The sequence below is a fragment of the Lepisma saccharinum genome, chromosome 18 (genome assembly GCF_977018435.1).
Source record: "Lepisma saccharinum chromosome 18, izLepSacc3.1, whole genome shotgun sequence".
Lineage (NCBI taxonomy): Eukaryota > Metazoa > Arthropoda > Insecta > Zygentoma > Lepismatidae > Lepisma > Lepisma saccharinum.
Window position 1 is genome coordinate 18,771,310 of NC_139246.1, and position 24,395 is coordinate 18,795,704.

Sequence of the window (24,395 nt, forward strand, 5' to 3'; positions counted from 1 at the left end):
TTCAAATCATAATTTCTCCGGTAAATAATACTTAGTAAAAGTTCAAACTGCGGTAATTAGTTTCTTTAAGCTTTGGAACTTACTCTCACAATCGTTTCCAGTATTCTTAAGCACTTCCTAGTACTCCTATAAAACTTGCAAAAAATCATTAAACATTCGGAACAGTTACCAACTGGGATAATGCCGAGACCAGTTTATAGAAATATCATAAAGGCATACTCGATACGTTTTCGCGAACTCTAATAACAAGGCAAAGAAAGCAAGACAACAAATACACACAGAGAGATAGAAAGAATCAGAGTACTCCGCGTGTCCGGTCCACGTCCGTCCAGAAAGGTACTGTGGTGCATCTTCTAGTGGTTCGGTTTTCGGTGCCGACCGCCTGGTCGTTAGGTGAAGCGCACGCAGAGCACCGAAGCCAGTCACTTCCAGCGAATAGATTTAGATTTAGATTTATTTTCTTTTTGTGCGAATCATAGGCTGTACGCACTACATAGTTTTGATTTTTCTACAATATTTTGTTACATTTAGTTTTATTTTAAGCTGTCTCTTACTTTGTCCCCTATATATACATTCTTCCCCTCCCTCGACAGTTCTTCTTCCAGTCTTTCTTCCTTCCTCCTCTCCCCACTTCTCTTTTCCTGCACTCTCACCAAAAACGCCTACATTTTACTTTACACACACTTACACTATAAAGATGGTTCGTCTGGAGCATGATCACTCATTTCGTTGCCTTCTCTAATAGCTTTCCCCCGCCGTTCTCTTACTTCCCCCAGGTATTTCCCCACTTGCTGCCCCGCTTCCTTTATCTTTATTCTGTCGTCTACCGTTTCTATCACCTCCCTCCCTGTTAAGTTTTTCATCCATTTGTCCCTTAGGTCACGTGTAGAAGAGCAGTTCAGTAGGATATGCTTGTCCGTCTCCTCCCCATCGCACAAAGGACATATCGTTTCCCCTGCTTCGTTTATCTTTCTTAGTTGTTTCCATCCCCCTAATTCGAACCATACCAGCGCGCCTCTATTATTTTTTCCCACCACCTGGATATATTTCGCTTTCCCCCATTCTCTTACTCTTAGCTGTTCCCTGATTGAGGTCTTTCTTTGCAGTCTGCTATTATTTCTTGTCTGTCTATGTCCAGTAACCTGTCTCTGATTTGATTTTCTGTTGAGATGCCCCCCTTCCTCCCTCTTCCCATGCCCAACCCATTCCGCAATTATATAAGATATTTTTCACTTCCAGACCCCAGCTGTAAACGTTTTCCTCCCTTGTCTGTATTTCTAAACACGTAATACAACTCTTCAGCTGAAAGGCAAAATCGAGTACATGGGAAGGTTTTGAGGCATTGTACCTACCTTTGCCACTTACCTTACAATCACGATATTCCGACATATTCGTCAAACGGTCCTGGTCCCAGGAGTATACTTCAGAGCTGCTACAATGGACTCATTAGAACGTCAATTTCGAATGAAGATTTCATTTCATTTCCGACTTCTGTGGTTGTTTACCCACTCACTGCCTTTATTTTACCCAATCAACAACAAGCTGTCATGTCACATTAGTTATGTAGCACTTTCAACGAGAAGACACGCTTAAATGGCAGTGTAATAACAAAATGATGAAAACAATATACTTGCATTTAATTTCACAGCATCATGACATTAGAAGCAAGTACAGGATGCATATGGGCCTCCTAACCTAACAACGTAGGCATTATTAGAACTGTAATTGTGAAAATGGTGCATGTTAGTTGATTAGGAGGGTTAAATTTGGTGCTGTCAGCATTTTATGATCACGTGATGCCTCGATCGCGGTGCTGTTCAACGTATGCTGTGCCCCTATGCTAACAGGCATCGCATTAGACAGCACTAACGCTTCACAAACATTGCACACTGAATGTAGAATCCACAAACCTTGCAAACTGGTAGATACTTGCAGAAGCAGACAGACCTCAACATCCAGATTGGAGCAAAATGTCCAAGTGGTGCAGAAGATTTTTGTTCAATGTCCCGTAGTCATCAGCTTACAATGGTAGATCCTGAAGGTCTTAGCTCCCATTGAAGCATGAACACGCACCACCATTTCTGTGCCTGTACCCAAGACCATCTTGGAAACAGTTTTTTAAGAAGTAATACAATTGTAGTTCATATTAACATAGCTAGGTAACAAAATGCTTTCCGTGTAAAAACATTTGCATTTTGTATCTGGATAGATTTACACACTAATATTTCATCGAAGTTCTTGTTACACATCGCACCCTTGTATTTGAATGCACAACATATCTTTCTTTAGCCTCCGATTAGCATAAAGAAGCATAAAGTGGGATAAAATAAGAATGTAAATGTATACATGTATCAACTTTGCCCTGTTGTATAGCTTTCTTTCATTAAGCATATTTTGAAACTGAAAATTTGTGTAAATAATATGAATATTTTATGGAATGCTTGCATAAAATGTGCAACAACAAACTGCCTTGGTAGACACAAACGTAATATTTTAAACGTTCACTAAATCTTGAAAGAAATTAATTTGCAATCACAAGCAATAATCTTAACGTTAACCAATGTTTGTAATTCAGGGTAAATTATTTGATATTTCTAAAAAAATTGTTGACAAAAGATAAAACATGACCACATTTAAGAGTAGGTATATTAGATGCCTATTCCAGACACATGAAATGTTTACATCATGAACTATTACTCTTATTTATTTATGAGTATAAAACCTTTGTTACTTAACTTGTATTTTTTCGTAGGAACCAAATCACATGGAATTGCCCTAAAGATTTCTCATTTTCAGCAACTTCTTGAAGAAATGTGAACGTTACTCTCTTACCTTTTTCATCATAATAGCCTCTGCAATTGTGCACACAACACTTATACACTATACCTCTTGCACATTTAAGCATATTTATACGTCATGTAAACTCGATTACAGTTCTTAAATTTGCATTACAATTCCATATTCACAAAAAAGGTCCAACATTGATTCCGAAGAAGCAAATCAAACATGGCGGCTATCTCGCCTCCAGTTGATGACGCTTAGTCACGTGCACGGAGCAAGCCATGAGGCTTTCAGATAGAGAAGGTAATGCTGTACCACGGACTGTCGCACCTAGTATCGGGATGCTAGATGGGCATGATCCCGCAGTGTCAGACATCGGTTCATTAATGGGCTGCTCTTGTCACTGTAAGGAGAAAGCAGAAATTAGCAATTCAGGGACCACAATGCATTTTATTTCATGTAAATGCGGTGATATTTTCAAAAGTTATAATTATTTTTCAATAGGGAGTTACTTTCTACGGTAGAATCCGTAGAGGATTGTAAACAAATGCATCACCAATTTTCCATCAGACATTATACTTTAGATGCATGGAACATTACATTCGTAATTATTTTTATTATCTTTTAGATTCTCATCACGTACTGAATTTCCTAACACCTCGTATGGTGGAAAATGAACACGTAAAACTCAGAAATGAATACTAATAATAAAAAGAAGGTAATAATGATTTGTATGTCTCGCATAATTACAATAGTCCAAACAAGACAGCTTGTTTTATGTGAACAGGACAGTGTATTTATCAATTTTCTTTGCAGATTCTTATTGTGGTGGCTGAACTGTGCAAGATAGAAGACTGTCAAAAAATTATTGATGACTCTCTGAAAAGGTTTGGTCAGATTGATGTATTGGTAAGTTTCAACAGAATTGTATGTACAGTGGGATCCATGAGTATTACCGTGCAAATTGTCCAGCACCATGTTCGTGCACTTTTTTTGACCCAATTAGAGCTGCAAGGATTAAAAGAAAACTAAAAAAAGCTGTTGACAACTTCTCCACCAGCACACATAAACATCCATAGCTTAAAAACACATAGGATGTAAGAGAAAAATTAATGAAAATAGTCCTGGATAATTTGCACGATAATACTCATGGATCCCACTGTACCTAGTGTATACATAGGATACGTATGTATGTTCTATTCTGTGTGCATTATAAAAACATGTAGATGCTTAACACAGGATTTGATTAGGCGGGGTGAACCTAATACTTAATATCTCTTGTGCAAAAGTTACCGGCAATATTTTTCTTGTGATATGTAGGTCTATCTACTTTTATTTCTGTTCGGTTATTGTGATTTTTTAATTCTTTAGTGTTGAGATGTGTTGAGATGTATCGAGATGATATAAACACTCTTAAATCTATGTTGAGATAATACTAATAAACCCTTGTTCGTGTAGATAATTAATAATTTGAAGCAAAACATTTGCTCCATAAGACTAGTTTTAATGTCAATCCTGCACATTGGATGTTATGTTGTACCAACATATTTTTATACAGTTTACATTTTTTTTTCTTATTTGAGAGGAGCTACAGATCCATCACCCCTCTTGTATGTTCGCCATGGCATTACCTTCAAAACCATCTTGGAAACTGTATTATACTGAAGCAGACATCAGGTAGCTATCCAGGCAGCGATCGTCCACTCCTTGCCCCAATCCACCAGCACCTCAATACGTAGAAGATGGGAGAGGGCCTACATATCGACCATGAATGCAACCACACCTCCAGGCCTGAACAAGGCCACCCAGTAACGCCCCTCATCCCCTATCCTCACTCTCACCACCACCTCTCCCCAACCCCACCACTCACAGTTTTCGACAAGCCTGGCGAAAGAACCACCTATATATTTTTGTGGCACTGTCAACACTTTTTTTTTCGGGACCTGGCACACTGCAGGTCACGCTTACTCTTCCATCTTGTCACCAAGTTCTACAACGTCTCTCTACTCCTGAAGATGTGACATACCATCACGAAAATTTGAAGCTTTTCTGTGTCCGGTGAGTGTTCCTCTCTCCTCTTTCACTTTTTATTTAGCCCTTGTGGCCCTCCTTCCTTTTATCATATATGTATATACAGGGTGACTTTTAATTAGATGTATTCCCTGAAAGGGGTTAAAGTAGAGGCAATTTTCAATAAATTTTACCATATGATACCCCGTCCAAAAATTAGTAGTTTTGGAGATAATCGATTTTTTTAAAAATTACAATTTTCCACATAAATATACGAATTGAAAAAAAACAGCTCATTGTATGGCAATTACTTAGGCGTTTTCTGATAGCTAACAAATAAGCAGTGACGTGCGGTGACGTCGACACTTGGGGTAGCAGTCAGTGGCGTACTCAAGGAGGGGTGCGGTTGGTGGGAGTCACACCCCTCCCCCCTTTAGGACCCAGCATTGCTAAAAAAAAAAAAAAGAATGTCCATAACGGGAAAAGATTGCAAAATGATGTATGATTACAAAAAAAAGTACACGTAAAACCCACCCACATTCGAAAATAAAAAATGATTTGATTTGACTACTAAGCGAATCTCGGCTTGGCCATGGGTATTCCTTGTGTGTGTCACTTCATCAATTTTATCGTACCATCTTCGCGATTAGCCAAAAAGTGGCGGAAAAGCGAAGTAAAATAAACCAAATCAAGCAATCAATCAATGATTTGATTTCAATTTTGTTACTTAGCGTCGCTTTTTTGTCACATTTGGTTAATTGCGAAGATGATAAAAAAAATGAATGAATGAATGAATGAAGGGACAAACACAAAGAACACCATGCTCAGGTAGGGGTTCGAACCCGAAACTCCTGGTATCGTAGCGCGTAACCACTCCCCCACGGTTGGTTGATTTGAAGTACACTTTATGCACAGAAACAAAACAGGTAAGTAGTTGTATTTACGGGGGGATAAACCCGAGAAAGTACGAACCCCCCTCCAGCAGCTTTGCTATACTTAAAACAGGCTCAACATGCCTACATGAGTTTTTTGCTCAAGTGTGGAACTCTTGCCTAATTCAAGATTTTTGTAAAAATGCCCTCATGGATTCCATGAGAAAGTACGAACCCCCCTCAGATTGATTTGTCTACACTTAAAGAAGGCACTTCTGTGAGATTGTTGTCCATAATTCTGTCAAAAATATGTCTCTCCTCATATTTTTTTTGACCACACCTGAAACTACGCCAAACGTATTAACACACACCCACACCCACCCACGCATATCCACTTCCGGTCCACTTCCGGTCCACTTCCGGTCCACTTCCGGTCCACTTCCGGTTCACTTCCGGTTTACTTCCGGTTTGAGTTCAATTGGACACCAGGCTCAACTTGTATATCTAGTATTAAGATAATGTAATTCTTCTAGAATTGCTCCGTGACTCTCTCATTTCTTACATCATAAACATATGATTTTTCTCCTATGAGAATAACACTACATATGGTATCTAATACATATCAGTATTGCCAATTGTAGAAAACAGTAAACAAAATTTGCCTGTTTTAGAGATATTCCAAAAAAATAAGCAACAACAACAGGGGCCATCTATGTGCAAATGTCTGAACTCGGTGAATACTTGGGAACAAGTCAATTATTTTAATATGTCAATATTTTTAACTCTTTTTGCCAACAACAGAGCCATCTATGTGCAAATGCCTGAACTCGGTGAACACTTGGGAACAAGTCCATTTTTTTTCATTATGTCAATATTTTTAACTCTTTTTGCCAGTAATAGGGAATGGTAATAAGCAATAAACAAAGTACTTTGGAGCCGAATATGCCTTTCTTAGACGTCGTATATTACTAAAATATCTTTAATTCACATATTTCTCATACCGCTGTATCTTGTTCTATTAGGTTTGTTCAATAAAATTGCCTCTTCAAGAAAATTGCTCACCAGCAAAAGAGGTACCAATAGGACAAGCATACAATGATATGGGGATATGTGAATTGTTGGTTTCTTCGATTCAGATAAATGGATTGAATTGAAACTGGGATATTTTGCATTTGTTACATTCAGTTTATTTGTTGTAATCTGTTCATATATAAAATCAAGCACCGAGAGGGTATAAGATCAATACTTGAACAATATGTGCGCATGACGGCCCCAAAGCGGTGGGATCGATACTTTCCGCACGGTGCACAGTTCTATTGCACGGTGCACAGTCCTATTTGCCTGCATTGAGTCTTATTAGAGCTCCGGCAGTTTTATTCTGATCGATTAGTTCCAGACAATTCCGCTTCCCCGGCGGTGAGGCATGGCGCTGCGGTATGGATTGCATGTACGCTCAGCAGAAAAACGGGATACACTCAGAAGAAAGTACTTCGGCAAAAATGTTAGAGAATAGCTCATGTTTCTGAATGCACCCCCACAGTGTTTCTATTGGCTCTGTAAAACTATAAAAGCCAGGGCACAGTGCAGATTCTTCACCATTGCTGGATTGGCAATGGAACCCACAAGTGGGGGGGGGGCAGAACCTGAACAGGCTCCACCAAAATATAGGAGACTTGAAGCATATAATTTGGCGGAATAACCCAAATAAAATCATATATACATACACATACAAAGCACAGTGCTGAACCCAACTGATCCAGTATAGAGTTTTGATTTGAACCCCAAGAAATTGTATATAAATACCAAAGCCAAAAATATTAATACACATACACACATACACACACACAAAGCACAGTGCTGAACTCAACTGATATTTTTTATTCAGTATAAAGTTTTGAATTGAATCCCAGGAAATTGTATATAATAAACAACAACAAAAATGCCGAATCAAAAATATTGTAATCAATGCAATAAGAATATATCCAGCCCCAATTGGGCCAAGCATCAAAAAATTTGCAATCCAGACAAATACAGAACTCCCACAATAATTTGCCCCAAATGCCATAGAGAATATAACATGGAATATTTTACATATAAACATAAAGATACTTGCTCTGCATTGCCCCAGCAACCATCCACATCTGCTCTGAAAAGAAGGCACGAAGTACGTCTTAATGCCAGAGCAGCAAAGCAGCCACGCTATGAACCCATCCGTAGCAGTTTTAACGGCCAATTAAGGGATCAACGGTTTGTATCAGAGCCAAGATGCGGCATTGAGAATTTCTTGAACAGTGTAAATCCTAAAGTGCAGGCAATTCTAAATGCACAAAATGGCTCTTATAAGCTCTCCCTCAAATTGTTTGTACAATATAAGAAACCAAATGACACAAAATTTACACACCCTCATGTAACAGAAACTGTACCGGTATATTCAAATGCAAATTTAGACACAATAATAAGCAGTTTGATGGATCAATTGAATATTAAACACTCTGAATTTGCGGCAAAAGAGTCAGGATGGACCCTATGTGGCTCTCCGCACAAGTTATATGTTAATATTTCTGAATTCAGCCCATTAAAAGGTTCTACATATCTGCCATTACCTGCTAATATCAAAAACAAAAGAGCCGTGGTCAATATAAAAAATAATGACGCGAAATGCTTTTTGTGGTGTATATTAGCTGCTTTGTTTCCAGTTTCAAGGCATCCAGAGAGAGTAAGTTATTACAAACAGCATGAACATATTTTTGACGATGCAATGGAGGGTTTGGAATATCCAATGTCTGTTCAGAATATTGATAAATTTGAAAAAAGGGCCAGGCACATCGATGGCAAACAATTATCTATTAATGTATTTACTTGTTCCACTGGCAATTGCTTGATAGCACCTCTCAGAATCAGTACACTTGATGATGAATCTGCTATTCCGATTGATCTGCTCTTGATTGAAGGGGATGATACACACCCTTATACTCTGATACATAATCTTGAAGCTTTGGTGAGAACACAACTAGACAAATATAAAAAAATATTCAAGTTGTGCAGAAGATGTTTAACTGTATTTTATGGTCAAAAAATGGTGAAGGGGGTTCGGGAAGAGAGTGCGGAAATTGCTAAAAACAAGTTAATTGAGCATCTGAAATACTGTGGGAACCATAAACCTGTTCATATGGTGATGCCCAATCCAAGTGAAAATTGCAAATTCAAAAAGTATGAAGCCTTGTTGGAACACCCAGCATATATTGTCTGGGATTCTGAATCAAATCTCAAATCTCTTGCATTCTGCAATCCAGATCCCGAAGAATCTTCAATTACACCATACCAGCTGCATGAACCTTCCAGCTTTTGTTATGTGGTTGTACAGGATGGTGTTGTTAGTAAAGAATTTTCATACATGGGACCAGATGCCATCAAAATATTTGCACATAGAATAGAAAATGAGTGCCGTGACATAGCATATAACATCTTATTAATATCAAAGCCTATGTTGCCTTTAACAGAGGAACAGATTGAGGATTTCAACAATGCAGAAAAATGCCCGGTATGTGATTCTGAATTTTCAGATACAAATATCAAGGTTCATCACCATTCTCATACAGATGGTCGATATAAACAGGCCCTGTGTAATAGCTGTAATATTAAGATCAAGAGACCAAGATTTATCCCCATATTTTGCCATGGAGCATCCAATTATGATTTCCATCATCTGATCAGGTACGAGGGGTTTGAGAAGCAGAATTTAAATATTTTAGCTGAAAATGATGAAAAATATATATCTATTAGCAAGATAATTAAAGTTGATGGTGTTCCTATTCACATAAGATTTCTTGATTCTTACAGATTTTTATCTGCTAGCCTGGCTACACTGGCCACTCAATTATCTGATAATCAATTAAAAATCACACGTGCATTGTTTCCAAATCTGGACCTGAAATTAATTAGGCGGAAGGGTGTATATCCATATGACTATGTCACAGATTTTTCTAAATTTGATGAGTGTTCCCTGCCACCACAAGAAGAGTTTTACAGCAAAATCAGAGGATCTGGAATCACTGATGAAGATTATCACCATGCCCAGTTGATGTGGAACAATTTAAAATGCAAGACATTTGGTGATTATTACATGGCATATTTGAAACTTGATGTCACCCTCTTAGCTGATATACTTCAGGCATTCAGAAAATCTTCCATGCAAAATTATAGACTGGACCCAGTGTATTTTTACAGTGCGCCAGGCCTAGCATGGTCTGCAATGTTTTTAAACACTAAAATGCAATTGGATCTGATCCACGATCAAGACATGTATCTGTTTATGGAGCAATGTATAAGAGGAGGCATGGTGCAATGTTCCCAGAGATATGCCAGAGCAAATAACAAGCATATGCCTGATTATGATCCAGCACGGCCATCAAATTATATACTGTATGTAGATGCAAACAGCCTCTATGGTCATGCCATGATGCAAAAACTGCCATATGCAGGGCTTGAATGGGTCGAAGATGTCAATATTGAAGATCTTAAGAATTTTGATGACAGTGAGTATGGCCTCTTCTTAGAGGTTGATCTGACAATTCCTGATGATTTGCACAAAAAATTTTCTGATCTGCCCCCAATTCCCGAGGTTCAGTGCTCACCTGGTTCTAAACAGAAGAAGCTCATGATGACTCTAGAGCCGAAACAAGGCTATGTTACATATTACAAAAATCTTCAGTTCCTGATGAAACATGGTGTTCAAGTGACCAAAGTTGGCAAAGTTTTGAGGTTCAAGCACTCAGAATGGTTGAAACCATACATTGATACAAATACGGAGCTTCGAACATCTGCAAAGAGCCAATTTGATAAGGGCTTGTTTAAATTGATGGTGAATTCAGTGTATGGCAAAACAATTGAAAATGTCAGAAAACATACCGATGTTAAAATAATTACTGACCCCAGCCGGAGCAAAAAATTGGTTGCAAAGCCTAATTTCAATTACAGAAGAATTTATGATGAGCACATGGCACTTTTCAACATGATGAAAACAAAGATTAAGTTTGATAAACCTATTTATGTAGGGGCTGTGATATTGGAATTGTCCAAATTACATATGTTAACATTGTATTATGATGTGCTGAAACCTTTTTATGGTGATCGTGTAAAATTATTGTACATGGACACAGATAGTTTTATTCTTGATATTCAAACAGAAGATGTTTATCAAGATATGGCACAGCCTGAATTGTTTCAATACTTTGATACCAGTGAACATACAAGAATTCAACCCCACAACAAAAAGGTGCCTGGCAAGTTAAAAGATGAGACATGTGGTGATGTTATTGTAGAATTTGCTGGGTTAAGTGCCAAGGTGTACAGTTTTAAAACATGTAGTGCTGTTGTCAAAAAAGCCAAGGGTATTGGCAGAGTTACTGTGGAAAAAGATCTTGTATTTGAAGATTACAAAAATTGCCTCAAATCATGTAGCACAATCAGAACATCAGAATCCAGAATTCAGAGTGTGGATCACTTGTTGACTACAAATATTGTAAGAAAAGTGGCTCTGGACCCACATGATGATAAGAGATGCATTTTATCATGTGACATACATACTTTACCTTGGGGGCATTGTGATTTGAAAAATGGCAAACAATGCCCAATTACAGAGCATGATTTGAAATAAATAAACATGCCTATGAACTTATTTGGGTTCAAAAAACAGGCTATTATGGATCTGCCAACACCACAACCCTCTCCTGATATGCTGTCTAAACTGAGTGGCTTGTTAATTATTCATCTGAACAGCATACTTACAGATAATGATGATGAAACAGGCAAAACATTGTACATATTTAACAATAATTTAAATCATTACCAATTACCTGTAGGTGGGCAATTACAATTTATTACAACCCCTGAGGGTAATGTCAAGATTTCAGTAGGGAGAAATATTTATAGAATTAAGCACTCAAACATGATTTCTGGCACTGTATATACTGTTTCTGCTGGTGACTGCTTATATATTGAGGTCCCTGGATCCTATGACAAGCTTATACCTTTTTTTATAGAATTAAGAATTAGATATTCAATAATAAATAACCATTAAAACAAAAATGCCTAATGATATATTTGGCCATACAAGACATGAAGATCACAGTGATGAGATTCTGATGCTTGATGTCAGAGTCAAGAAATTGAGAAGTGATTTACAAGCTTTACAGACCACACTCAATGCCAGTCTTCAATTAGAAATTACAAATTTGCAATCACAATGCATGGACCCTCTTCTTAAAATTGATTCTGAACTCAAATTGTTGCTTCAGAAATATACTGACCTGGCCACATTGGATAATTTTCAAAGTTTAGAAGAAGCTGTAGCAGCTCTTCAAGCCAAATTTAAGACCCAGGCCAACAACTCCGAGCAATTGAAACAACAATTAGAAGAGCAGATAAATAATGTCCAGGCACAGCTCCAAACAATTCTCAAAAGCATAAAATCACAGGAAGATTTTGATCTAGTGATTTCCACTCTAAAAGAACAGATTCAGTCACTCCAGATACCTAATCTGGATCCTCTGAACAATGCCATAGCCGAGGTTAAAGAAAAAATTGAGACACTTGAAAATTTTATGAACAACTTGCCATCTTCTGATGCTTTGAATGCAATAACTCGGAGTGTTGCAAACATCAAGCTGCAACTTGAAACATATGAAGATTTTGGAAAAATTCAAAGTTCCATAACCCATCTTGAGGGTACAATAGCAGCAGTGCAAAGTGATTTGGCAAATGTACTAGAATCCAGATTGCCTGGAATTGTAGATACCCTTGTCAGTGTCCAGCAACAGATCACAAAGCTTGAAAACCTCAACACCGAATCTGAGCTATCTCATTTTCATCACTTGATCGATGATATCCAAACAAAACTTGAAATTTTACAACAATCAACACCCTCTCAGGCAGATATAGCCCTGCTCCAAAATGCCATGCAAAATGTGGCTGATGCATCTGAATTAAACAATGTAAAATTGGCACTTGAATTTTTGCAAAATACAGTATCAAATCTTCCCACATCACAGGAACTTAAAAATATTAAGAGGGCAGTGAATAGGATATTGAAATCAGAAGATATCAAGAATATCCAGGCAGAGATCAAACAACTCACACAGACAGTGGCCACTCTACCAACCAATCAACATATTAATGAACTGCATGCCCTGTTTGAGGATATCAGAAGACAGGTCCATGATCTTACTGCTCAAAATTCAAAATTGGCAGTTGTTGAAAATTTGCAACAAATTGTAGCTAATATCAAGCAACAGCTAGGGACCATGGAATCCAATCAAGCAAATGCTCTGTCTGTTTTTGCCACCCAGCTTCAAGAGATTGTGCAACAATACAAGAAACTTGTTGTGGACATAAAGATCAAGCCAGGCCATGATGATGTTGTTAGGACCATCAATGAGCACCTTGAATCTGTAACAAGCAGATTGCTTACAGCAGAAAAAGAAATAACAGGCATAATCGAGAATCCAAAACATACAGTAATTCTTGAATTGTACAGCATCCCCAACAAAGAATATGATTCACCATTTACACCAGGTGGCAAAATATATATGCTGTCCCCTGCACAATTTTATTACCAGTTTTTTGTTGGGGGCACACTGAGACCAATCAAAATCAAATATTGGCTACAACCACAGGCACACCACTACCCTACCTTATCAATAACAAATGCTGACAACAAACCAAAAATCACCAGTGTAGAGTTAGAGGATTTTACAGACCCCAATACATTAGAAACAGCCTATACTGAAGATGATGGATCTCTGGAATTTAAAATACATATTGGAGACAAATTATATTTAGAAAATCCTGTAGTATCAGCTGCTGAATACCCTATAGTTGCAATATTCTTGTTTACATATTATGTCTAGACAAATTATTGTTGATGAATTACACAGACAAGCCAGACATAATTTTAAGAGACTCCCAGTAGTCACAAAGGGCATAGATGATTTATGGCAGAGCGACTTGATTGAGTTGGCAAGTGGGCAGTTGAAAAACTTAGACAAAATCAACAAGGGCTACAAGTATCTACTCACTGTCATAGACACATTTTCAAAATTTGCCTGGGCTGTGCCACTCAAATCCAAGACTGGAAAATGTGTTACAGAAGCCATCAGGACAATCATCAATCATTCAGGAAGATCACCGCGCTATTTGCAAACAGATAATGGCAAAGAATTTTATAATTCTGTGTTCCAACAATTTATTAAAAGCCAGGCAATAAAACATTACTCGAGTTACAGTGACCTCAAGGCCTCAATTGTAGAGAGATTCAACAGAACCTTAAAAAATCTTATGTATAAACAATTTACCCTTCAAGGTAATTATAAATGGCTTAATATTCTTCCAGAACTTCTACATAAATATAACAACTCGGTCCATTCCACAATCAACATGAAACCCTCTGAAGTAACTTCATCTGATGAGCAAAAATTGATCAGGACTGTTTATTATCCTAGATACCAGCCAACAACAAGAAAGGCCAAATACAAGGTGGGTGATCAAGTAAGAATCAGCAAATATAAGCACTTATTCAAAAGAGGCTTTACTAGAAACTGGAGCACCGAATTATTTACAGTGGTTCAAGTTAAACCCGGGACTCTTAACACATATATAATAAAAGACCACCGAGGAGAAATTCTCAAAGGCCGATTCTATGAACAATAGCTCAGCAAAACTAAACAGCCTGACACATATCTCATAGAAAAAATCATCCGCAGAAAAGGCAACAAGTTACTTGTCAAATGGCTGGGTCATCCGGAAAACAGCTGGATCGATGCAGACAAAATTATAATATGAGCACCTGGGATGTTATAAAAAGGCTGCCAGAACCTGAACAACAGAATAAGAGAAATGGCAAATTGCTGCCTGATAATATTAGGTGTCTTATTGTTGGGCCATCTGCTTGTGGTAAAACTACACTAATGGTTGATAATTTTTTATTGGCACCCAACTGGTTAGACTGGAAAAACAGGCACTTGTATGTCTTCTCTAAGAGCTTGGAACAATTAAAATATCAGCAGCTGATGAAGCTATATGATGGATTGGATATTGCCACTTTTGAATTAGATGTTAAGCCACTTCATGAATGTCTCGATAATTCTGTTGTTGTGTTTGATGACATTATACTGGATAATCAAAACAAGGTTAGAAATTTCTTTACACAGGGCCGGCACAAAAACATCGATTGCTTCTACCTGGCACAGACTTTTTCAAAAATACCGAAGCAACTGATCCGAGACAACAGCAATTTTATATGTGTGTTTCATCAAGATCATACCAACCTCAAACACATACATGATGAATATGTAGGTGGGGACCTGAGCTACAATGATTTTTCCAAGTTTTGCAGCAAGTGCTGGAGCCAGGACAGTTATGGGTTTGTTACAATTGATATGACAAGAACACCTAATACTGGAAAATACAGAAATAAAATCAACGATTTTCTAGACGTTGAAACATATATAAATAACCATGAAACGACCAGTCATTGATGATCTTAAGTTAAGAGATTATCTTGTAAAAAGATTTAAGGGGTGGAAATCAGAGAACAGGGGAATTTATGAAAAACACAAACAAACAGAACAGCCTGTAATTGATGCTATTAATAATTTAGGTAAGAATATCAAAACTGTTACAGAGCAAAATCAAGATTTGATCACAGAGCTTGTACCTGTAGCTGCAAGGAACATATTAGATTATCCATTCACCCCACTTTCCAGCATTCATACACCTAGTCCTGTTGCTCCTAGAAGAATTGAAGCTACTCAGGATCCTATTGAATTGGGTCTTCTTGCTCAAAAATATTTAACCACACCTAAAGACAACAAAGATGAGGTGTTTGGCTTATATGCTGACACAGAGCTTGATGGGAGCATCATACATAGAATTGGCAATTTCAGAGTAACTTTTATGGGGGATGATATAATTGTATATTCAGAATCTCGTCTCGGAGAAAAAGGTGCTTTTGTTAAGTACCCCGGAACACCTGGATTGTGGGAACTGATGACTAGGAAGAGACCTGGCAGCTATACAGATCAAGATTATGAACATTACAAAGAAATATTAATAAAATCAGATGCTCTATACCAGAACAATGATCCCACACAAAAAAGAGTCAAGTCTAGCAGTGGGGCAAAATACAATAATTTAATCAAGCCCATATGGTCACAGATCAAGACTGGCAGTGGAATCAAACAATACAACACCCTGCCTAAAGAATTTGTCTGGGTTGATGATGTCAGGAAACTTGTAGATAGGTTATTGGTGATAGCTGGGGAGGAAAATGCTGGCAACCACAATTTTTACAATGAAAAGGTTGGAATTATGGACATGATAAGCACCAAATTGTCTAATTTTATAGTGAATGACCCTAAGGGCATTGGATATCTTATAAAAATTATTAATACTCTACCACCTAAATTTTGGAATGTCTCTGAGGGTCGGGGGCTTGTTAATGACATTATAAACAAGCTGCCATTTGAACTACACATTCCAGGCTATCAGTATTGTGGTCCAGGCACAAAATTGGATCATAGATTAAACAGAGGGGACCCTGGTGTTAATCCCCTAGATGCTGCTTGTAGAGACCATGACATAGCATACAACACACATTCTGATCTTGACAAGAGACATGTTGCAGACAAGAAATTAGAAGAGGCTGCATTTGGTAGATTTGTAAGCAAAAATGCTTCTTTGAGTGAAAAAATAGCAGCATTGGGAACCACCATAGCTATGAGCACCAAACAAAAACTGGGGTGGGGGTTGTGAACATGTATATAATAAACCTACAATGAAGGCCAAGGGTGTTATGTATCAAATACCTTATGCAGGTCTCAAATCTCTTAAAACTATTGATAGTCTCTTGACCAAAAAGCAGCGCAAGAAAAAAAGCTCTTGTATTGCAAAGGGCCATGGTATGAAATTGTTGCTTAGTACCCCCCAATTAAAAAAATTACAGCAATCTAGAAAAAAATCACATGTGGGGGGATTCATATTTACCATCCCTGCCACCTTAGCAGCACTCGGGGCTGTTGGGAGCTTGGCTGGGGGATCAGCTGCCATAGCAAAAACAGTAATAGATGCCAAGAAGAATAGGGCAGAATTAGATGAGCAGAAGCGCCATAACCTGGCCATGGAGAAACAAGGCAAAGGTGTTAAGAGAGCCATGAATAAGTTTAAAAAAAACAAGAGCCGCTTACAAACCAAGATATTGAAGCTTTAATCAAGCCACTGGGCATCAAACATTTTAGAGGTGTGTACATGTCTGATTCTTTACCGGAACAACCACTCAACAAAGAGTGTGGCATTGTTAATTTGGATGAGTACAAAAATCAGGGCACTCACTGGATCTGTTATCTTAAATATTTAAACAATGAGGCATTTGTGTTTGATTCATTTGGAGGTGTTCCACCTGAAAATTTAGTAAAATATCTAAATTCAGCTAATCTTTATTACAATAATGCCCGTGTTCAAAACTTCAAAGATGTTAATTTCGGACATTTGTGTTTATCTGTTCTCAGATATATGTCTCAAATAAATAAACCATCAATTGAAGATTTTCAAAAAGCCTTGTGGTATCTGAAACATCATGGGGGTATTCCATCTCACCAGCCAAAATTCAATATTGAAACTCAAATTGCATGATGACATAGTGTATCCCAAAACAATAGCTCTCAGAGCATTTTACGGCATGTACCTAATCCCTAATATTACACACCACAACAACAAAATTGCAGTAGGGGATCAAAAAATTGTCATCACTCCAGGGCAGTATAATCTGTCCACTCTAAATGCTCAATTACCCAGAGGTATAGTGCTAAGTCAAAATTCTGTCACTCACAGAGTAGAGATTGTATCTGCTACAGAAACAGTGGATCTGGGTACTATAGGAGAGCTGCTAGGCTTTGAGAACAACACAAAACTTGAAGCAGGCATCAAACACACTGCTATGAATATACCTAAATTCTTAGCCATAGAGACTCTGAATATTCACTGTAATGTGGCTGAGGGTATGATCACCAAATCAAATGGCATAGGCACTCACAAACAAACTGGCATCATTGCGACATTCAAACCTAATTCCGAATTCATGGAGCCCATCATCTACAATCCATCCCCAACATTATATTTTCCTGTGTGTCATAATAGAATAGATTATATTGAATTGATGGTCACTAATGAAAAAGAAGAATTAGTTGATTTTGCTGGAGCCACAACAACCGCAATCATAGAAATTAACATTTAAATAAAAATACATACAATGGAAAATATTGAGAGTTATGAGCTACAATCATTCCCTCCAAACAGGAGGACCTTTGCAAATTTAAATCAACCCAACACAGAAATTGAGGTTGATCTTGATGTAGGGGATGGCTTTATACACCCTCACAGAGCAGATCTATACATCAAATTTGATGTTGTAAAGCTCGATGGAACAGATTATCCGGCAAATTCAAACATAAGATTGGTGGACAATTTTGTGCCGCATCTGTTCTCTGAAATTGAGATCAGAAAGCATGGTGTTGTTATAAACAGAATAGATTATCCCGGCATTACCTCCACAGCTTTGGCCACTCTAAAATTATCCAAAACCGAAGCTTCTTACTACAAAATAGGTGGATTTGAAGCTGGTGATAAGATATTATCTAAAAATCACACAGTGCTGTTCCCTATGCGCCTGTTGCCAGGATTCTTCTCGGATTACAAAGAAATCATGTGGAAGGGTGGGTTAAGAATTACATTTAGAAGAGCTGCAAATGATAACAATGCTTTGATGAGGTACAGCACATTAAACTCTACAGGGGAAGCTCTGCCTAATACCTTACCAGATGCAGGCAGATGCATTATTCAGACTATGGAGTTAAGAATCCCGGTTGTTGAATATGAGGCCAGCTATGCTCTTAAATACAAAGCTGATATCCTAAAAAATCCACACATTCCTCTGCAATTTTATACATATCAATGCGTACAGAAGGTTGCCACTGGTACTTATTATGAGTTTGATGCTACAAATTCATTCTCCAGCATACAATATGACATGCCGGATTTTGTAGTGGTATTGTTTCAGACTGGGAGACACAATAATCAGGAAAAAAATTCAAGCAAATTTGATAGCTGCAACATCAAGAACATATATCTTAAAAATGGCAGAAATGAGGTATTCCCTAGAGAAAATTACAATTTAGACATTTCCAAGGATGATTTCCTCAAATTATATGAGGCTTTTTCGGCTTTCAAAAGGGTCACTACTGGCAGTACTGACATGTATTACACACCAGATGAATTCAAAACACAGAGACCCATGTTTGTCATCAACACTTCAAAAAGAAAACAGGTTGTGGTAAATGACAGGACAAACATTAAAATTATCTGTGAATTCCACGAGGCTTTACCCGATGACACCATATGTAGTGTTATTCTCATAGGTGAAAAATCATATGTTTATGATGTAAGAAATGAGAGAGTCACGGAGCAATTCTAGAAGAATTACATTATCTTAATACTAGATATACAAGTTGAGCCTGGTGTCCAATTGAACTCAAACCGGAAGTAAACCGGAAGTGGACCGGAAGTAGACCGGAAGTAAACCGGAAGTGGACCGGAAGTGGACCGGAAGTGGACCGGAAGTGGATATGCGTGGGTGGGTGTGGGTGTGTGTTAATACGTTTGGCGTAGTTTCAGGTGTGGTCAAAAAAAATATGAGGAGAGACATATTTTTGACAGAATTATGGACAACAATCTCACAGAAGTGCCTTCTGTAAGTGTAGACAAATCAATCTGAGGGGGGTTCGTACTTTCTCATGGAATCCATGAGGGCATTTTTACAAAAATCTTGAATTAGGCAAGAGTTCCACACTTGAGCAAAAAACTCATGTAGGCATGTTGAGCCTGTTTTAAGTATAGCAAAGCTGCTGGAGGGGGGTTCGTACTTTCTCGGGTTTATAATAGCATCAATTACACTACTCAGGTAACAAAACACACTTTCTTGTAGTTTCTTCAATAATATTCATTTGGCTTTTTGAGTTCTCAGATACATTTTTCATTCCAAATTATTTCATTATTCACTGCAGAGGACAACACATAGGACAAGAATGCGCGCTCATCACAGGTTCGAATCCTGGCCTGGATTGTTCATATGAGGTCCCTTCATCAATTTCATCATATCATCACTCATCCTCATTTTCGCGATAACCAAATGTGGCAGAAAAGAGAAGTAAAATATGGTAAAATAAACCAAACCAACAACAATATGAACGCGCGTTCTCTTGCCCAAAAAAGTACATCCGTATTTATGACTGTTAGAGGCCAAGAGTAGTATATTTAAATAAAACACTACTAAAACGAGAGTGAGAGAGAGCCCGAGCACATATTTGTAATTTAATCATTATATATTCCTTACTTGAAAAAAGAAAAGAAAGAAAGCATAACATTATTGTCTGCACATAACACGTTCCCGTAGAGAACATAAATACTGCAGAAAATTTTACCCTGAGTTCTTTAGAGGATTTACAAAAAATCTATGAGAAACCAATCCCCTGTCTGTCCTACAGGACATAGACTGGGGGCCTGAAAGCCTGGGCTTTGAACCATTGCAGCGGGGGGGGCGAGGTGGCAAGGGAGGTAGAGGTAAAAATCTTCCTTTTTCTTCGGGTGGCCGTTTCTACCTGGAAACTGGTCAGGCGGAAGAAGAACGAGCTAGGGTATACAGCCAGCTTTGCCCGCGGATCAGACCGATGGACGAGAAGCGCGTGGAAAAGAAAGTGTTGCATATGAATTGTGGCTTTAACAAGACAATAAATATTGTGATTTGAATGTAATTCGAAATGTGAGATTGATTGATCTATCTCTGCTAGACTAGCTACTCCTCAGTGCACGTCACTGCAAATAAGTGGTTCGTTGAAAAAAGTTTGTCCCAAATAACAACTACTTGTAAGTAGCGGGTGGGTTTAAACTTACAAGTGGTGAAAAAAATACACTCTTAGTTTACTTGGCAACGTATTAATAACAAAAATGGTATGATACGAAGCGTACAAATTACTTAAATTACGTCCAACAACTTCCCAACAAGGTATAAATATTGCTAACATTCACATTTGTGTACAAGAAATAATACTTCATTCATTTCCATGTGAATGAAATCCATGAATCCATAATTACAATTAGAGAACATTACACGTCTTGCTCAAAGTGGGAACCGCCGTTACGAATGCAGGCACGCAGATTTTTACGGACATTTGTTCTCGTAACACATAGTGTGATGGTGTCCTTGATGTGTTGAGCAGCTGTTAAGATCCTCTCCCTGAGCTCTTCTTGCGGGTTTACCGGTGTCTTGTAAACTAAGTCTTCATGTGGCCCCAAATGTAGAAGTCGCAAGGTTCAAATCGGGGGATCGCGCCGGCCAGGGAATCGGGCCGCCTCGGCCAATCCATTTATTTGGGTAATTTTCATCCAGCCACTGTTGCACGCCCAGGCAGAAGTGAGCTGGTCAGCCATCATGCTGGTAAATCATGTCACGTCTTATGACTAGAGGCACATCCTCCAACAACATTGGGTCCCGGGTTCGATACCCAGTGGAGACACATCAACCTGTAGGTCCAGTCCCGATTAGCCTTATTGTGCATAAAGTGGACTTAAGACACAAAATTAATCAATCAATCAATCCAACAACATTGCCATCCCGTTCCTCAAAAAATGTTCATAAGTGATGCTATTTAATATTTGGGGCAGGAAAAATGGCCCGATCAAATGATTGTTGATGACGCCCATCCATACATTCAATGAGAATCTCCTCTGACTGGCCTTTTCTTTGACTTATTTCGGGTTCTCGCCCTTTGACGCCCAATAATGCGCATTATGGAAATTGGTTACACCGTTCCGGTCGAACTTTGATTCGTCCGACCATAAAATCTTTCTGAGGCAATCTGGATCTTGACATGTCCTTCCCGGACGTATGAACAGTCTGCTGAAGTACATCATCCCGCCTGATAGATATGAATCTTAAAATAGAAGTTACGAGATTAATGGAAGTTCATGTGATAATTTTTGTGCTGCTGTTACTATGATTTTTAGTGCATTTCGTTATGATGTAAAATGTTGTTCTTAATTGCATAATCAAGATAAATATATTCTGAACCTAAATGTTAACACGTAAGTCCTGAGTTTGTTAATTTACTGCAAATCTTAATGTTTTCCCGTGCCCTGGGAGGTATCACGTGTATACCGATATACAGTGGTTCGTTGAAAAAAGTTTGTCCCAAATAACAACTACTTGTAAGTAGCGGGTGGGTTTAAACTTACAAGTGGTGAAAAAAAATACACTCTTAGTTTACTTGGCAACGTATTAATAACAAAAATGGTATGATACGAAGCGTACAAATTACTTAAATTACGTCCAACAACTTCCCAATTTCATGCTCAATTTGTATTGAGATAAATTTATTCTTATGGATATTAATATGCTATAGTTGAACCTGGCACGACCGTGTCAATAATTTGGCGCACAGAACGTGGGGCCGCGAACAAATTGTGCATTAGTTACGTTAATCTTTGGTAACGTGTTTTAAATTTGCAGTTGACTCAGAACTTTTGATGCGCAACAATGGAAAAGAAAATATTAAGAAGTGGAAGCAAAGCGTTAAATGTTGACGAAAGCACAGTTCATGTGTTTTGCTGTGAGACTACATCAAGGCTTGATGATACGTTTGCTTGCACTGAGTGTCACAATACTTTTCATTTAAATTGTGCAAAGCTAAAGTCACCAAAGGAAAGTAATTCTCCTTGTGAATTAACATGTCTCGCATGCAAAGAAAAACTTGCAGTTCCTGTTGTTCCTGTTACTACTGATTTGCTCGCGTCATTGCAGCGAATGCTGGAGGCAAATTCCAGCAATCTGGAAGCTAAAATGGCTGAAAATACTAGTAATCTAGAATCTAGAATGCGGGAACATTCTGATAGCTTGGAGGCTAAGTTACATGAGAACTCTAGGAGGTTAGAGGATAAACTTCAGGAAAATATGAATATCTTGGAGCACAGTTTACAACTAAGACTAGAAGAAAGTAGTAGAACTCTTGAGTGCCGGCTAGAAGCAAGGATGGAGGAGAAACTGGCCCATAGTTGTTCACAACTCGCTGCGTCCAATTCAGAGATGGGACGGAGGATCGAACAACTGACTCTGCAAATGTCTGAGGGACAGCAGAAATTGAAGGAAAGCCTTGAAATTCAGATGATGAGCTTACGTCAAGCATGTCAGTCAAATTCTCAGCAGCTGGAATCTAAACTCGATGAAACAGTTGTTCTGTTGAGGGAAGAAGCTGAGCAGACCAAGGAGGAGTTCCGAAAGGAAATCAGTGAAACGCAGAGCGGTTTCAGAGAAGAAATGTCCAGAGAGTTGGACAACCAGGTGACCAATATGGCATATCAGCTGAGAGAAAACCTGAATTTGCGAGTTGAAGAGACTGTGGCGGAAAAACTTAAAGGCACAGAGGGTCCTAGAGAGAATGCTGAAGAGTGGAAAAATGATATGGAATCCAAACAAGGGAAGCTTTCTTCAGACATGCGTAATATTTGTGACGAAGTGGCTCAAATTTCAACCACTTTAAGCAAGTTGCCACTCTCCGGTGAACCAGAGTTACCGCGGGTGGACCAGCTGGGCGCGCCTTTTCGAAGGTTACTGTCTCCTAGTCGTTCTGAGGTCTCTTCGGGGCAACGAAACCGTACACATTAAAAAAAAGACGCCACAGAGAGATCGTTTCCAGTTCTTCAGGCAGCGAGTCGACTTTATCGGAAAAGAGAAAAGAAAGAAAATCTCGAACCAATGCTATGCGTGGTGGGATGACTCCCCGGATGGCTGACCTGAATTCCATGCGGAAATTCGACGGAAATATTATAGCCACTTCGGCTGAGATTTATCTCAAAGAATTAGATACCAACCTTGAGATCCTTCAGATCCCGCATAGATACAGGCTGGAGATTATTCCTCGTTTGGTAACGGGCATGGCATATCATTGGTTCTACTCTCATAAGAATGATTTCCAAACATATTCAGATTTCCGTAGAGCGTTTAAGAGGCGTTTTGCGTCTTCAGAGGCAAAAGAAAGGGAGTTGGCATCTGTTAGGGCCAAACGGTACAATAAAAACAATGACAATAGTTTGGAAGAATATGTTTGGTCTGTATACTCTGCTTACAGAAACCTGAGTAGCCACTACACAGAGCAGGAGGTGGTAAACCTCATAATCGGCCAATTGCCTTATAGAGTGAAGCAATTGTGTATGGCCCACGCTCCCGTAACTGTTGATTTGCTTGCACATTTTGTTAAGAGATACGAGCAAGCGGAAGAGCAGGATGCTTGGCGAACTGCGTGGAGGAAGGAGAATCCTACTCACCAGAACAACAGAGATATTCCAGGCAACTCGGCAAACAGAAACCCGAGGGTTCGTATGGTCCAGAGGCAGAATAATTACCGTGAAAATCGCCCTGCAGGCCCATATAGAAACGGCAATCGTTATCGTCAACAAAGCCAAAATAGGCAGAGACGTGAGTATGCTGCTCCCAGATACGAACCTTGTGAGACACCACGAAATGAGAACCGTGTATCTTCACCGGAGCACAGTGAACCTTTGAGGGAAGGTCGTAGCTCTCCACGATTCCAAGCGGTGAGCAGTGGCTTACAAACAGATGCTGCAGTGTCGTAC

General features: G+C 38.6%; 1 protein-coding gene across 3 annotated transcripts in view; it reads left to right on the forward strand.

Moving 5' to 3' along the window:
* LOC146001889 (3-oxoacyl-[acyl-carrier-protein] reductase FabG-like) overlaps positions 1-24,395 on the forward strand; it is a 76,764-nt gene that overhangs the window by 17,431 nt on the left and 34,938 nt on the right. For all 3 annotated transcript variants that reach the window (XM_083139600.1, XM_083139599.1, XM_083139598.1), the window contains exon 4: positions 3,598-3,690. In XM_083139600.1, coding sequence (XP_082995726.1) covers positions 3,598-3,690 — 93 coding nt within the window. The remainder of the gene's footprint in view (positions 1-3,597; positions 3,691-24,395) is intronic.